The sequence below is a fragment of the Eutrema salsugineum genome, unplaced genomic scaffold (genome assembly GCF_000478725.1).
Source record: "Eutrema salsugineum unplaced genomic scaffold, Eutsalg1_0 scaffold_1, whole genome shotgun sequence".
Taxonomy (NCBI): domain Eukaryota; kingdom Viridiplantae; phylum Streptophyta; class Magnoliopsida; order Brassicales; family Brassicaceae; genus Eutrema; species Eutrema salsugineum.
In genome coordinates, this window is record NW_006256909.1 from 5,876,526 (window position 1) to 5,889,293 (window position 12,768).

The 12,768-nt window shown below is 34.4% G+C and overlaps 3 protein-coding genes across 4 annotated transcripts; all 3 read right to left on the reverse strand.

The window, feature by feature from the left end:
• Positions 1-11: 11 nt before the first annotated feature.
• Positions 12-1,764, reverse strand: LOC18029302. Of its 2 annotated transcripts, none has more exons than XM_006413152.2 (3): positions 1,629-1,749; positions 995-1,187; positions 12-436 (listed from the first exon to the last, which is right to left on the reverse strand). In XM_006413152.2, exons 2-3 carry the CDS (start codon positions 1,174-1,176, stop codon positions 250-252), a joined length of 369 nt encoding a protein of 122 aa, XP_006413215.1. In that variant the 5' UTR covers positions 1,177-1,187; positions 1,629-1,749; the 3' UTR covers positions 12-249. The 2 variants fall into 2 exon arrangements, with proteins under 2 accessions (XP_006413215.1, XP_006413214.1); XM_006413151.2 differs by having other exon boundaries at positions 13-436; positions 995-1,192; positions 1,629-1,764.
• A 1,069-nt stretch (positions 1,765-2,833) lies between these two features.
• Positions 2,834-4,470, reverse strand: LOC18029303 (galactinol synthase 6). The gene is given in 7 exon segments (XM_024148918.1): positions 2,834-3,058; positions 3,171-3,250; positions 3,253-3,289; positions 3,365-3,582; positions 3,884-3,992; positions 4,148-4,440; positions 4,443-4,470. Coding segments are annotated over 7 exon segments (990 nt in total).
• Positions 4,471-9,549: 5,079 nt separating this feature from the next.
• On the reverse strand, positions 9,550-11,489 carry LOC18029304 (1-aminocyclopropane-1-carboxylate synthase 7). Its single transcript, XM_006413154.2, has 3 exons — positions 11,198-11,489; positions 10,807-11,102; positions 9,550-10,635 (listed from the first exon to the last, which is right to left on the reverse strand). Exons 1-3 carry the CDS (start codon positions 11,393-11,395, stop codon positions 9,777-9,779), a joined length of 1,353 nt encoding a protein of 450 aa, XP_006413217.1. The 5' UTR covers positions 11,396-11,489; the 3' UTR covers positions 9,550-9,776.
• Positions 11,490-12,768: the final 1,279 nt, after the last annotated feature.

Here is a 12,768-nt window from a genome sequence, read left to right on the forward strand (position 1 = left end):
AACCTAAAAAGGCAAACCAAAACCAAACATGTTGTCGACTGATATTATTAGAGCTAGCATGAGCGATGATGCCTCAGCTTCTCAAAACTGTGTGTATTAATTATCCAGAGACAGAAAAGAAAATAACTTTTTGCTTCTAATGTCAGCCGTGAGATCGATAATAATCCGCCAGTTTATGATATAAAAAGCTTTTCAGAGTTCAATAGTTTAAAGGCATCTTTTCTTGCTTATGGGGTTGCTTTGGTTTCTTCAAGGGTAGTAGCCGGTGAAAGTGAAGCCTCTTCCAACAATCTCACCTGCACAGTACCAAGCAAAGCACTCAAGACCAAAAAGTGCTGCAATTCCAGCATCTTCAACCTTCAAATCAGCCCGATTCTTCCACAAGCCCTTCACGTGATCAACTTCCTTCCAGAACGACTCAGAACGTCCAGGAATGCTGCCAATCCACATAAACAAGTCAGCCACAGGAACAAATAACAAATAAGAAGTACACTTCTTAAATAACATATCTACAAACACTGAAAAATAACAACTAAACCTACACCAAAACCTCTCTATAAGCATTGAAATGTTGGCATCTAGCTCAGATGCAGCAAAGAAGAGACCGTAATTAGGCATGTGGTGAATTCATAGCTCAGAACGATCAAACCTAGAATGTAGAGTTCAAGTATTCTTTCATTACGGAGCGAACCATCCCTAAACCTAATAGATAACGAGCCAAGGCTATCTGCATCATTTAAGATCCCTACCAAACCAACCATGGAATAGAAACAGAAACCAAGCCGCTATTTACACTTTAGACAATAATAACAACAGGCAAAAACAGAGAAGCTTTAATCTTTACTACAAGAAGAAAGCTATCAAACAGCAGTGCTTAGACACAATATTGTAACAAAGTCTACCCTGCAAGAAATCCTGCTACCACGCAATTTCTTATCTAACAAACACATCGTCCAGGATCACATAAGAGAGATAAAGGAAAGATTAAACCAACCTAGCAAGACGAGTGTAAAGAAGCTGCTTAGACAACTCATTGCATTTCTCTACAGTGGCTGGCTCCTGGATATACTGCTTGTTGTTCTCCATCAACTGTTTGTAGTAAGTTGTGCCGTGCTTGGACACAAACTTGGATGCTTCACAGGCCTTGGATTTCAGCTGTAGCAACTTGGATGCCATCTCTCAAACCTCTTTTCTAAGCCACAAGACAAATTGGATTCACAAATTAAAATAGGAGCTAGTGGATGCAGCCACTATGGGACATGATATAGGATCTATCTAAGGGATAACAAGGTACTAAAAGTAAATTCCAATTCCAATATCAAAAGAATTAAGCTTCAAAAATTATAACAGACACGACAAAACAAAAGCATTTGTACGTGACGAATTCAGAAAGATCAAAATAGCTCGACCTAAAATAAATGTCGACCAAAACAAACCCTTATCATCGATCAATTCCAAATATTGAACAATCACATTGTCGCTATTAAGCACACACTCAATCAAAACGCGCATCAAAGTAAGCGACCCGAAACCACAGATCTATCAGTCAAATTCCCAAAAGGGAAAAAGTGGAAAAGAAGAGATGAAACTTCAAAACAAATAGAAAAAAGGTATTGAAGGTCTCAAACCTTGCTGATTTCGCCGGCGGAGGAGATTGAACTGGTGTGTCACCGTTACCGGAGAACGAGAGCGCCTCTAGACTTGGGAGTTTTTGGGGTTTTGTTACCACTTCTTCCTGAGGTTTCTCCGATAATAACAGGATGCAGAAGAAACAAAAAAAAAACAAACAAGGCGGGCCTTATATGGGCCTTCAGTAATGTCTTAATAGCCCAATATAGCAAATAACTTTATTTATTTATTCTATGTGTATATGTTAGAATTTTTTTTTTTGACATACAACTTTTAATGGGACATCATTTTGAGATTACAAGGTGATGAACAAGTTGAAAACGCTTCTAGCGAGCAATTTTTCTTTAAAAAAAATCCCATGTTTTATTAATATCATCTTTATCCACTTCAAAATGAGAGGTAAAAGGTTTGTTATTTTTTTCTTACACCAAATATATATGAAAAAAGCAATGACACTAATATCGGGTTTCAATTGATGTGAGGTCTCAAAACACTTACAATATTCACCATTATTAGCCTACACAATTTGTGACTATTAAGTTTTAATTTATGTGTATTTCAAAAAGTATTTTCTAAATTTGTATCTCTTATCACATAATATTTTATCCGCATTATTTACTAATCCGCAAAAATCCATAATATTTATTGTATCAATATGTATCATTATCTTGATGTAGAAACAATAATGATTTATTTTGATCAACCAAAAGACCAAGAAAACTTCCTCTACTTTCTCTTTTTAAATCGTTAAAAATTTTTTTATCTTTTTAACAAAATAGGACAACTTTTGTCATTCCAATTGCATTCCAAAACTTACCAATCAGACATCATCCGCAATTTCAATAAATTTAAGAAAAACAAAATACTGTGTACAAACTACTGAGCGAGCGAGGAACACATGCAGTGTCCCACCAAATTTTTTTTGAAACAAAAGGATAGAAGAGAATCAAAAACAATGTAGCGTTCTTATTATTGATTATAAAAATAAAAATAAAAGACGTACAAATGCACGGAGATGGTAGAGGGTGTCATTGACACATCAGTCTAATTAACAAACACAAGACCAATTACACAATCTCAAAAAACATTATGAAAAAAAACTTAAAGCGGTTGCTACGTATAATTTTGATAAAACTATATATATAGCTAAACCTTTCTGAAGAAAAAAAAGTGATTTAAGAAGGCCTCCACATTGCAAGTTTGGTTATGCGGCGCAGGGGGCAAGGTTCGTAAGACCATCACCACCAGTTTCCTTGGAAGCTAAGGCTCCAATGATCGGGTTGGGGTTTAACTTTGATTCAGTCTCGACAAAGTTCTTGTAGTCCAAACTCGAATCTTCGTAAATCTCCCACCATTTCTTCACCAACATTTTTACGTCTTCTCGATCCATATGTTCATCAGCTTCATTGTATTTCCAAGGCTTAGAACCCTATAAAATTTATTGAAAGTACAAAAAATTAGTAATAAGAATATATACGACATACTGTATATGGCCACAACAAAAAAAAAAATTTAAAAGAAATAAACAAAATAAAACGTACATTAGCACAGTAATGAACAACGCTGATCTGATCAAGATCAAATCTTTCAGGATGACGCCAAAGCATGGCTATTATGAGATTGGCTTGTAAATGTCTCTAAAGTACACATTAAGAAAATCCTACCAAAAGTAAACAATAATATTAGAATTACAAATTAAAGAAAACTCAAATCATATAATTAAAAAAAAAAAGACCTGCTCGGCGAAACAGGTCGGCGTAGTGACTTGAACAACACGAATGAGATCCTCGTAAGTGGCAAGATTTGGTTCAAAAACCAACATACCAGCGTTGAAATACAACGGTGGAGGAGAACCATGGGTTTCCACTGGCCACGTCACCTTTTCCGGCGACTGTTGACAATAACCGATCTTGTACTGAGGAGTTGTACACCATGATATCTCGCAGAAGCAATCTATGACCGCGTACAGGCTCCGCCCAAGTGGATAGGGCAGAGAGGCGATGGCCCATGGGTCTAATCTCATTTTCAAAATTTTTTTTTATAAAAAAAACTATTTTAAAAAAAAATTAATATAAATTCAGCCCAAAAAATACAATATTTAGTACAATTTAAGGTTTTTACGAAAAAAAATTTATGCAAAGGCCCAAACAGTTTAAGTTTTATATAAATTAGACCTAAATTATTAATTTTTTTGTATATAAATTAATTAAGGGGCCCAAAATTTTTTTTTTGCCCTAGGGGTTAAAAACTGGACCGGGGCTGACCGCGTACAAGTAGCCACAAGGAGCATCGAAAAGATGATCGATGTTACTAAACACTTGTATGTCTCCATCTAGATATATCACCTTCTCATACTCCACGAACTGCGTCCAAATTTGTGAAATGTAATCAGTTGTCAAATCTACATGCATGGGCCGGCTATGACGTATGCGATATATACATTATCTTTAATTATTATATAGTAACTTTCGACATACATAATAGTTCATTTACGTCATCATGTAAGTAAGATTTGTACCTCCCAAATACGAAGCTAAGAGTAGTTGAGAACGAAATAGGCCATGGAATAACCGGCTGGGTTTTCCGGCGGATGAACCGGTTCGATCTCACGGATGATGCATCCTTGAGCCACAAGGATCTGACGATGTTCCTCTGGCACGTCTGGGAGAATCGCCACCACAAGAGGATAAGCCGATTTTACCTTACGAAGTCCTTTGGCTAGACCAACCACACCCATCCAATAGTCTTTATTTCCGGCGAGGAAAGTGACGTAAGCCATTTTCCCACTGTTAGGGCTCACTACCACATCAGCTTCTGGACGGTCATTGTCATTTGGGCCATCTCAAACGATTTGAAAAGATTAGAAGATTTGAAAGATATGAACTTTTTTGAACTTGTTATTTTGAGGTATAAGTGAATGGAAGATAAAAGAAATTATCTCATTATATAAGGGGGCGAGAGAGAAGAGTAATTAAATGAGATGGATAATTAATTATAGAGGATTTCATTGTTTAGAAACGTTCCTTGTTGACAAAGATTTAAATCGGAGAGGATTAAGAAAATTGACTCTAAAATTGTAATATATATGGAAGTGGGATTGATTCTGCCTATATATTTGCGCATTAATTTAGATAAAATCGGTTTACTGAATCTTTGATGTATATAGTATGTTTCCATGTCCATTTTTATTACAAATTTACAATACACCAACTTTTGTTGATTAACGTTTTTGAAGAGGATAAATCGGAGGATTCTGGAGTGATTCGGTTCTTATCTACCAAGGTTTAAATCCGAGTAGATAAAGAAAATTGATACTCAAATTGTAATACATATGGAAACTTAGGAGAAGAACTGTTAATTTATCCCAAAAAATAAATCCATATAGAAATGGGAATAATTCATCATATATACTGATATACATATGGATTAGATCGGTCTATTTAATTTTTATTTTATTTGAACATCACTCTTGAGTTTTTTTTATGAATAGAAACGTGGGCTTCTAAAGTTGGGCTTATGTTGAACTGAAAGCATATTTTCGGCCTATAGAGAGAGGATGATTAAGTCTTTAACACAATCAAGCCAGAGATAAAAACCGAATCAGTCAAGAAAAATGCCAAAACCCCTCAAGAAGTGCTACAAAGTCTTACAAGATCACTTTTCTACATACTGTTTCGAGCTCTTCTTGTACTTAGATTAGCTCGTCTTCAACACATTTGTTTATTCTCGGTGTACTCTCCCCAATCTGTCTTCCTCATGTCCTAAACGATCAGCTTCTGTTTCTCTTTCTTTTTTTTACTTTCACAAGAACCGCATCAACCGCTGAATCGCTTTATTTCGAATTCTTAACTCGCAAAGTCTTTAACCTCGGTTATGTGGAAATGGCCGTTGAGAACATATATGCATCATCAAACGAATTAATGCTCACGTACAATTGCAATTTACAGGTCACAAAAGTTCAGTCGAGTTAGAATTTAACTATTGAGAGAGATTCTTGTCCTACAAAATCTCTCTTTTTAGTGCCAAACAGCTGATAAGATCTTAGATTTTAACAATAAAACAGAAATTCAAGCAAAAAGCAAGCTTTGTTTACCGATCGCAATGGTTCAATCACATTAGATATGATTTTAACTTGACAAAGGTTTAGTCCTCTACAAGGCAGCTCCCTTAGTCAAATATACATTATTAGTCATTGGATCGCATTTTTTGCTTAATGATTAGCTGCGTATCATGTACTTGAACAAACCCCAAAACTATAATCTGACTAGATTGTCATAAAATAATACTCTGGACCACACTGGCATGTGATGTCACATTTTATCATTTATAAAAAACATTTATCATTCTTTCCTCCCATTCAAATCACATAAAGAGGAAAACGCATGCATAATACAGATACCAAAATAGTTTGAATTAACAAATAATACAATACATCTTTATACACTTCAATCACGTACACTTGCAGCTTTATAGTTAGGGTTGTTTGTGATATGACGACACTACTAGTTAATTAGTACAGACTAGTAGACATGTTTCCATTCGGAATTTTTATCTATATATATCATTTGAATTAGATGAAAATTTACCTAATTAAACCTTTACAAATTGCCATAATATAAGGGTTATAATCCAATAAAATCTTTGCTGTTAGAAAAAAATTTGGATGATGTCAACTTATCAAGTATCGAAGTAGCAGTTCAAACAAACAAAAAATGAAAGAAGGGCTGCCAATCTAAATCTGGTAACTAAAACGGATGATACAAACACTTTCAATCAACTTTTAAGTTTGAACGTAACCACATTTGGGTCCATATGTGTATACATAAAAGTACGCGTGTAATGTGTATTCCTTTTTGCATTAAAGATTTATATAGGTTTCGGGTTGTTGTGAACTTGTGATTAAAGATAGATAAGTCCTTGAATACAATTGCGAAGCAGTTCGTAATTATACGACACGAAGACGAGACCAACGTAGCCAAATTAATGACGACGTTGATGATTAGTTCACACGTGGGATTTGGCCAATGATTTTAGGCGCCAGCCTGTAAGCATGATCCGCGTGTGAGGTGGGGACTGATCTGACGGCTAAGATTCTCCCAGCTGTTCAGTTGACCCCCCAAAAAGTATCTTTGAGTTGGAAAATCCTAACGACCGCGATCACACGTGTGTGTGTATGCAAGTTCTTATTCTTTAATCTTTACATTTTGATTTTGAAAAGTAAGATCGGTTTTTTGAAATGTATATAATCATAATACATTTAGTTATATCAAACTTTTTGGTTTTCTAATTCTAGTTAAGAGTCCCTATAAAGAGACCAAACGAGAAATGACCACTTAATTCTTAAAAGAGGTCAGGTGTAAGACTTTCTTGTATTTCTGGTCATCGTCGTGTGTTAGATTAGATTCAGCATTAGTGTATGGAAAACCAGATATCTCATACGTCTATCACTGCACTTGTCAGAAAAGTAAAAAATACACATAATCTTTACGTAGTAAGACTTTAAAGTCACATGAACATAGTTAAAGTCAAAAGTCTTTACGTAGTAAGACTTTAAAAGCGTGTAAACAAGAGGAACCAAAATTCGTTATGCGTTTATCAAACAATTTGAGGACGCCGTCTGCGCCTAGCACGTGGCCTGTTTTGAAATGTTTCATAAAATATCTAAGAATAACCTGATAATTATTCGTACAGTCGGCTAACTAATTGGTCACATATCTATCTAACCAGAAAACCGAGTAATTAATGAGATTAATGACCAATTCACTTTGAATACACATGATCAAGTAGTATAAAATTTTGCAAGAAGGAAAGGTAGTAATGAACCCCGAAAATCCGAATTTAAGAATTGTATTTAATTAAAGACATGCGCATGTATAAAAGTCAAAAGTATTAAAGTAGAAAGACTTGAAACATGCAGATAGAAGAGACGAAGTGTCGAATCGGTGATTAGTTTAAAAAGGATTTTGCATGCAAAGTCCACTAATCATATTTTCTTAATACTTCTTTGACGCTTTCGAACCCCATTCTAATGAACTTAATTAATGGGGTTTCCTTTTGGACGGAGTAGTCAAATCAAATAATTCTCTTAGTTAGCTGTAAGTGGAAGCATTATTTACGTCTATAGTACTATAATATATAGTTTTTTTTTAATATATAAAAGGCATTCGATATATAATATATAGATAGTTCTATAAGTCAAAATATAAACACAATAGTTTGTTAATAGTGCATGAGATAACGAAAGTTTTTTTTTTTTGAGAGATAACGAAAGTTATATATCCATATAGTACAATACAAAAAGCTATATAATACAATATAAGTCAATCGTATAGCTGACAAACATTTCAAAGTCTAATTGTAAATTTATATGTCCCGATTTCGATTTCACTTATGTATATATACAGTACTGTACATATATATATGTATATGTATATATTATGGAATTATTCAGTCCTAATTTCACTCTAGTTTAGTTTGGCGTTACGACGTACATATATACTGTAACTAATTTGATTGTTTTACTTATAGGTGCATGATGTAAAAAATGCTTCGCCGGAACGCAAAAATAAAAGAGAAAAAAATGTCTCTATTTCCGTTGCATGCAACCTGTAGACTATAGCTACCATTCCATATTTCCATGTCTTTAAATGTATATATAGGTATAGAAAAACTCGATCGTTCAAATATAAAATACTTATAACAACAATTTGCATTATTCGTATTACTTTAATAAAGACCATTGTCTTTGCTTTGAATATCTTTGTTTTTATTCATCAAGTTGCATACGACCTCGGCTTCGCCAAGAAAACGAAATAACTTGTAGAGCACTCTAGCTAGGAATGAACTAACTGATTAAAAAAATGTATTAGGAAAAACAATTTACTAGTGGTCCAATTTTTAACTTTAAAATCATTGTATGTAACAAAAAAATGGTCCTTTAACAAGTCACATTACTCAGCTCAGATATGCATTCATATTTCATGCTAATTAATTGATGGCCTATCTGGATTAGTTGAGCGATATAATTTTAATAACATAATTATGCTTTTCGAGCTGAATCAGCTGATGATTTGTTTGTATTTTAGTTTTTCTTTTTAAGGGTGGTCCAGTGATAGATTTGGAGTAGTGATGATTTATTATATGTGGCTTTAGGTCTGAAATTTTTATTTATAAAATTTTCACTACTAATTTTACTGACTAATTTTTGGAGTAGCGTTGTGGAAGTTTTGAAGGTTATTTTGAATTTGGCATGAAAATTTCCCAGTTATAAAAAATAATAAAATAGTCTGTTGTTAGCCTAGCATATATATATGTATACATATCGTTGCATTAAAACTAGTAAATCCTTTCGCAGAAAAAAAAAAAAAAGAGTAATGCATCGTCATATCTACCTCACTTGTTAGCCACATAAAAATTAATTCATTCTCACCGAAACCGTGTCTTCATAGAAATACACATATACAATTAATAAGAAGAAAAAATGGAACACCTTGCTTGTTAGAGTTATACAGTGACCAAGTCAAAAAGACCCGACCACATAAACAACACTAACCTCTTTAGAAATTACATCAACAATGACATAACCTCATTAAAATAATTTAATATAATTTAAACCCATTTGCTGATGACATTAAATATCAACTTCGAATAAATATATAAAGTCAACAAATAGTACATATTAATGGCCTTGAACAAAATATGAAAATTTGTATCTACTGCCTATGATATATATTTGAGGCACATCATTATCTTACCAACATAAACAGAACTGAAACAATCTATTTTTCTTTGACGCAAACAATTTGTTTTTAATCAGCTGGACAAAACATGTTAAAGTTATTTGAGTTGAAAAATAGAGATATTTGTAATATATTATTTGATAAGCGAAGGACTGATTCAATTTTCGTTTATAACAGTAAATATTATAAATCAACCTTAATGAGTACGTGAAATTAACTTGCTTCATCTAAAGCAAGAAAACAAACAATAGTATCTGGAAAAGAGAAATAAATCGAAATCCACTTTCCATCAATGGATTTCAATTAATCATCTTCTCTTTACCAGAAAAATAATTTTCCCTTACCCCATGTATTAACCACCAAAAACAAAAAAAATTCCCGGACTTATAATTTACTTTTTTTGTCAATTCAAAACCTCCTTCGTCCGTCCATGAACTCATGTATTCTCTTTAACGCAATCTCCAAAGTCTTCTCACTCATATTAGCGAAACAAACCCTAAACCATCCAAACTCCGAGCAATGACACGAAGATCCTGGCGAAATATTCAGCTTCAGTTCCTTCAAGATCACATCCCAAAGCTCGAGCTCGCCATCTTTCGTTTTCTTGTCCAGCAAGAAACCTAAATTCATCCAACAGAACAGCCCTGCGTTGCCCTTCAAACACTCTATCCCTGCCTTCTTAAGCCCTTCCACAATTGTCTCGTACCGTCTCCTAAGCCTTTCCCGGTTTATCCTAATGTACTTCTCCGTAAACTCCTTATCCGACAACATAGAAGCCAACATGTGTTGTGTCTGAGACGAGACAAGCGTAAAACTCGACATCCTTCTCGCTGTCCGCACAACATGATCATTGTACGAGTAGATAGTACCTACTCGAAAACCGGGAAGACCAAGATCCTTGGAGAGGCTGTACACGATATGGACACGTTCTCTGACTGTCACATCATCGATGTTCTCTACGATCTCGGCTACGCTGGTGAACTCGGAGCCGTGGAAGACCGAGCCGGAGTAGATCTCGTCTGATACCAAGTGAATGTTCTTGCGTACGCAGAAGTCAAGGAGATCTTCAAGAACCTTCTTTTGGACCGTCGCGCCTAATGGGTTCGATGGGTTGGTTATGAGCACTCCTCGGACTCTAATGTTTGCGTCACGAGCCGTTTGGTATGCTTCCTCGAGTGCCTCTGTGGTTATCTGGAAATGGTTCGAGCTGTCGCAATGGATCGGTACAATTTTCACTCCGGTTCTCCATCTCAAATCTCTATCGAATCTGTAATGAAAAATAAAATAAACGTTTCGGTAAATATAAGATATGCTAGATTATTATTTTCTTGTTAAGTGGTGTTAGTTAGTTGCAGCTATATTTTTTTTCTCCTTTTAATATAAAATCTCTATACGAATGAGCATATATTATAATTTAAATGTGTAAAGTGTGACGTACCCTGGATAATACGGTGTGGGAACGAGAAGGGCGTCGTTGGGATCGGCGAGGATGAAAGTTAAGAGCTCGTTAGCGGCGGTGGCTCCGGCGGTGAGGACGATACGGTCAGGATCGAAACTAGCTAAACCTCCACGAATCTGTTCCATGAAGCTAGCCATGGCTTGTCTGAAAGATTTGAGACCGTGGTAATCTTGGAACAGTGCGTTTTCTCTGAAGCCAGGTGCTCCTTTTGATCCCCACATCGAACCTTCAGGATTCTTCTTCTCTAAGTAACTTTCTAAAAGATCAAATGAGACCTGTAGAAAATATGATCGAGAGAGGGATATTTAATACATTATCGCAATAAATAATTTATAAAATTTGATTATATTAATTAAAAAGGTATAATTACCTGATTCTCGGCGAGACCCATTTGTATGACACCGGAAGGGTTATGTGATTCGTCGTAAGGATTCTCGTCGTAAGCTTTCCAGCCGGCAAAGTAAGGTGAGTCTTCACCATGTGTGTCTGAAACAGCAACTCGAGAAAGCTCGACGACGTTATTGTTGTTGTTGTTTGATTTTCTCTCCATCATCAAAGGAAGACCCATTTCTCTTGCAGCTTCGAACTTGACACGTGAGACGTGACAGCTCTGAAACTCAATCGGAGAGATGGAGAGAGAGCTAGAGAGAGAGGGAGAGAGATAAGTGTGTTGGAGTTAAACATTTGTGTGAATGAGGGACAAGTATATATAGCAGACGTGACAGAGAGGAAAGTCTTTGACGAATTTTTATTTTCCTCCTTTTTCTTTTTAATATAGTTTACTTACAGAGAAGAAGTTTGTGTAAAGAATAAGGAAGATTCGATTGTGGAAAAATACGTTGTCATTGACTTGCAATTGGATGTATAGATAAGAGTTTCGGCTATTTTATTTTGTTTTTATTCTGAAAGTTCTCGGTGGTTCGTCTATTGGAGATGCCATTTCTTAAAACGTTAATTAACAAATTTTAAACGTAATGTTGTTTAGAATTTATTCCGGTAAAATTAGTATAGTTTCCTATAAATGAATGAAGACACTGTTTCTGAATGTGACTACAGTTTTCGGGAACGTTTCAAATTTTTTTTTGATTAGTGCTCTGCACCGATTTACACCAAAAAGGGACCTATTCCATTTAGATATTCAATGTAATTTTAAAATTAATGGGCAACGATAATTTTCTTTCATTTGGAGTAATAAAGAGTCCTTCGCATATACAACAGTGTTACGATATAAGAAAATTATCGTTTGCTACTACCTAACTTTTTCCATATTTGATTTTTTTTTATATATAAAATGCTCGCTAAAAAACGGTATAAGTACTTAAACTTTTTTTTTAGAATAATAAAAAGTTAAAAAATGGAAATACAAATTTACGTAACAAAAACTAGTATATAAACAAAAGGTCATCAGTATTATAATTTTAAATTATAGTTTATCGATAAAACTACATACAGTACGTCTCTTTTACATTATCTGTTTATATATATATATAGAGAGAGAGTATTAGATAGCTGAAATTAGAACCTTATGAAATTTATTGGGGATTAATAATATATTAAACTCCACAAATGAAAGAAATCGGGAAACAACTAAATTAAATGTTCTGATTCGACGTTGTAAGCAAAATCAAAGATCACCTTTTGCCAAAATCGGTTTCGGACAACTGTTAGCTTGTGTCTTCTTCTTCCTCGTCTAATTGTCAATATTTCTTTTTCTTTCTTTTTCAAATTTATTTATTTATTTATTTATTCAAAACTTTAGTTATGAGAAATTGAGATCTATAACCCAAATACGGTTGTTGAAATTCCGATTATACGAGAGGAGTGGGTGGGTGGCTATCCATAAATTTATAAAGTTTTGCTGTTTTGCTAGTTACCATGAGAATAATTCGCCTTTAAATATCACATTACAGTTTTTTATTTACGGCATATAACAATTTTTAC

What these genes read in the sequence shown, in the direction of transcription:
- LOC18029302 (XM_006413152.2), bottom strand. Translation starts at nt 1,176, where the DNA reads ATGGCATCCAAGTTGCTACAGCTGAAATCCAAGGCCTGTGAAGCATCC. An exon ending in CTTTACACTCGTCTTGCTAG is followed by an intron (nt 437 to 994) that starts GTTGGTTTAATC and finishes GTGGATTGGCAG; the next exon opens with CATTCCTGGACGTTCTGAGT.
- LOC18029304 (XM_006413154.2), bottom strand. Translation starts at nt 11,395, where the DNA reads ATGGGTCTTCCTTTGATGATGGAGAGAAAATCAAACAACAACAACAAT. An exon ending in TGGGTCTCGCCGAGAATCAG is followed by an intron (nt 11,103 to 11,197) that starts GTAATTATACCT and finishes TATTTTCTACAG; the next exon opens with GTCTCATTTGATCTTTTAGA. An exon ending in CCCACACCGTATTATCCAGG is followed by an intron (nt 10,636 to 10,806) that starts GTACGTCACACT and finishes TTTTCATTACAG; the next exon opens with ATTCGATAGAGATTTGAGAT.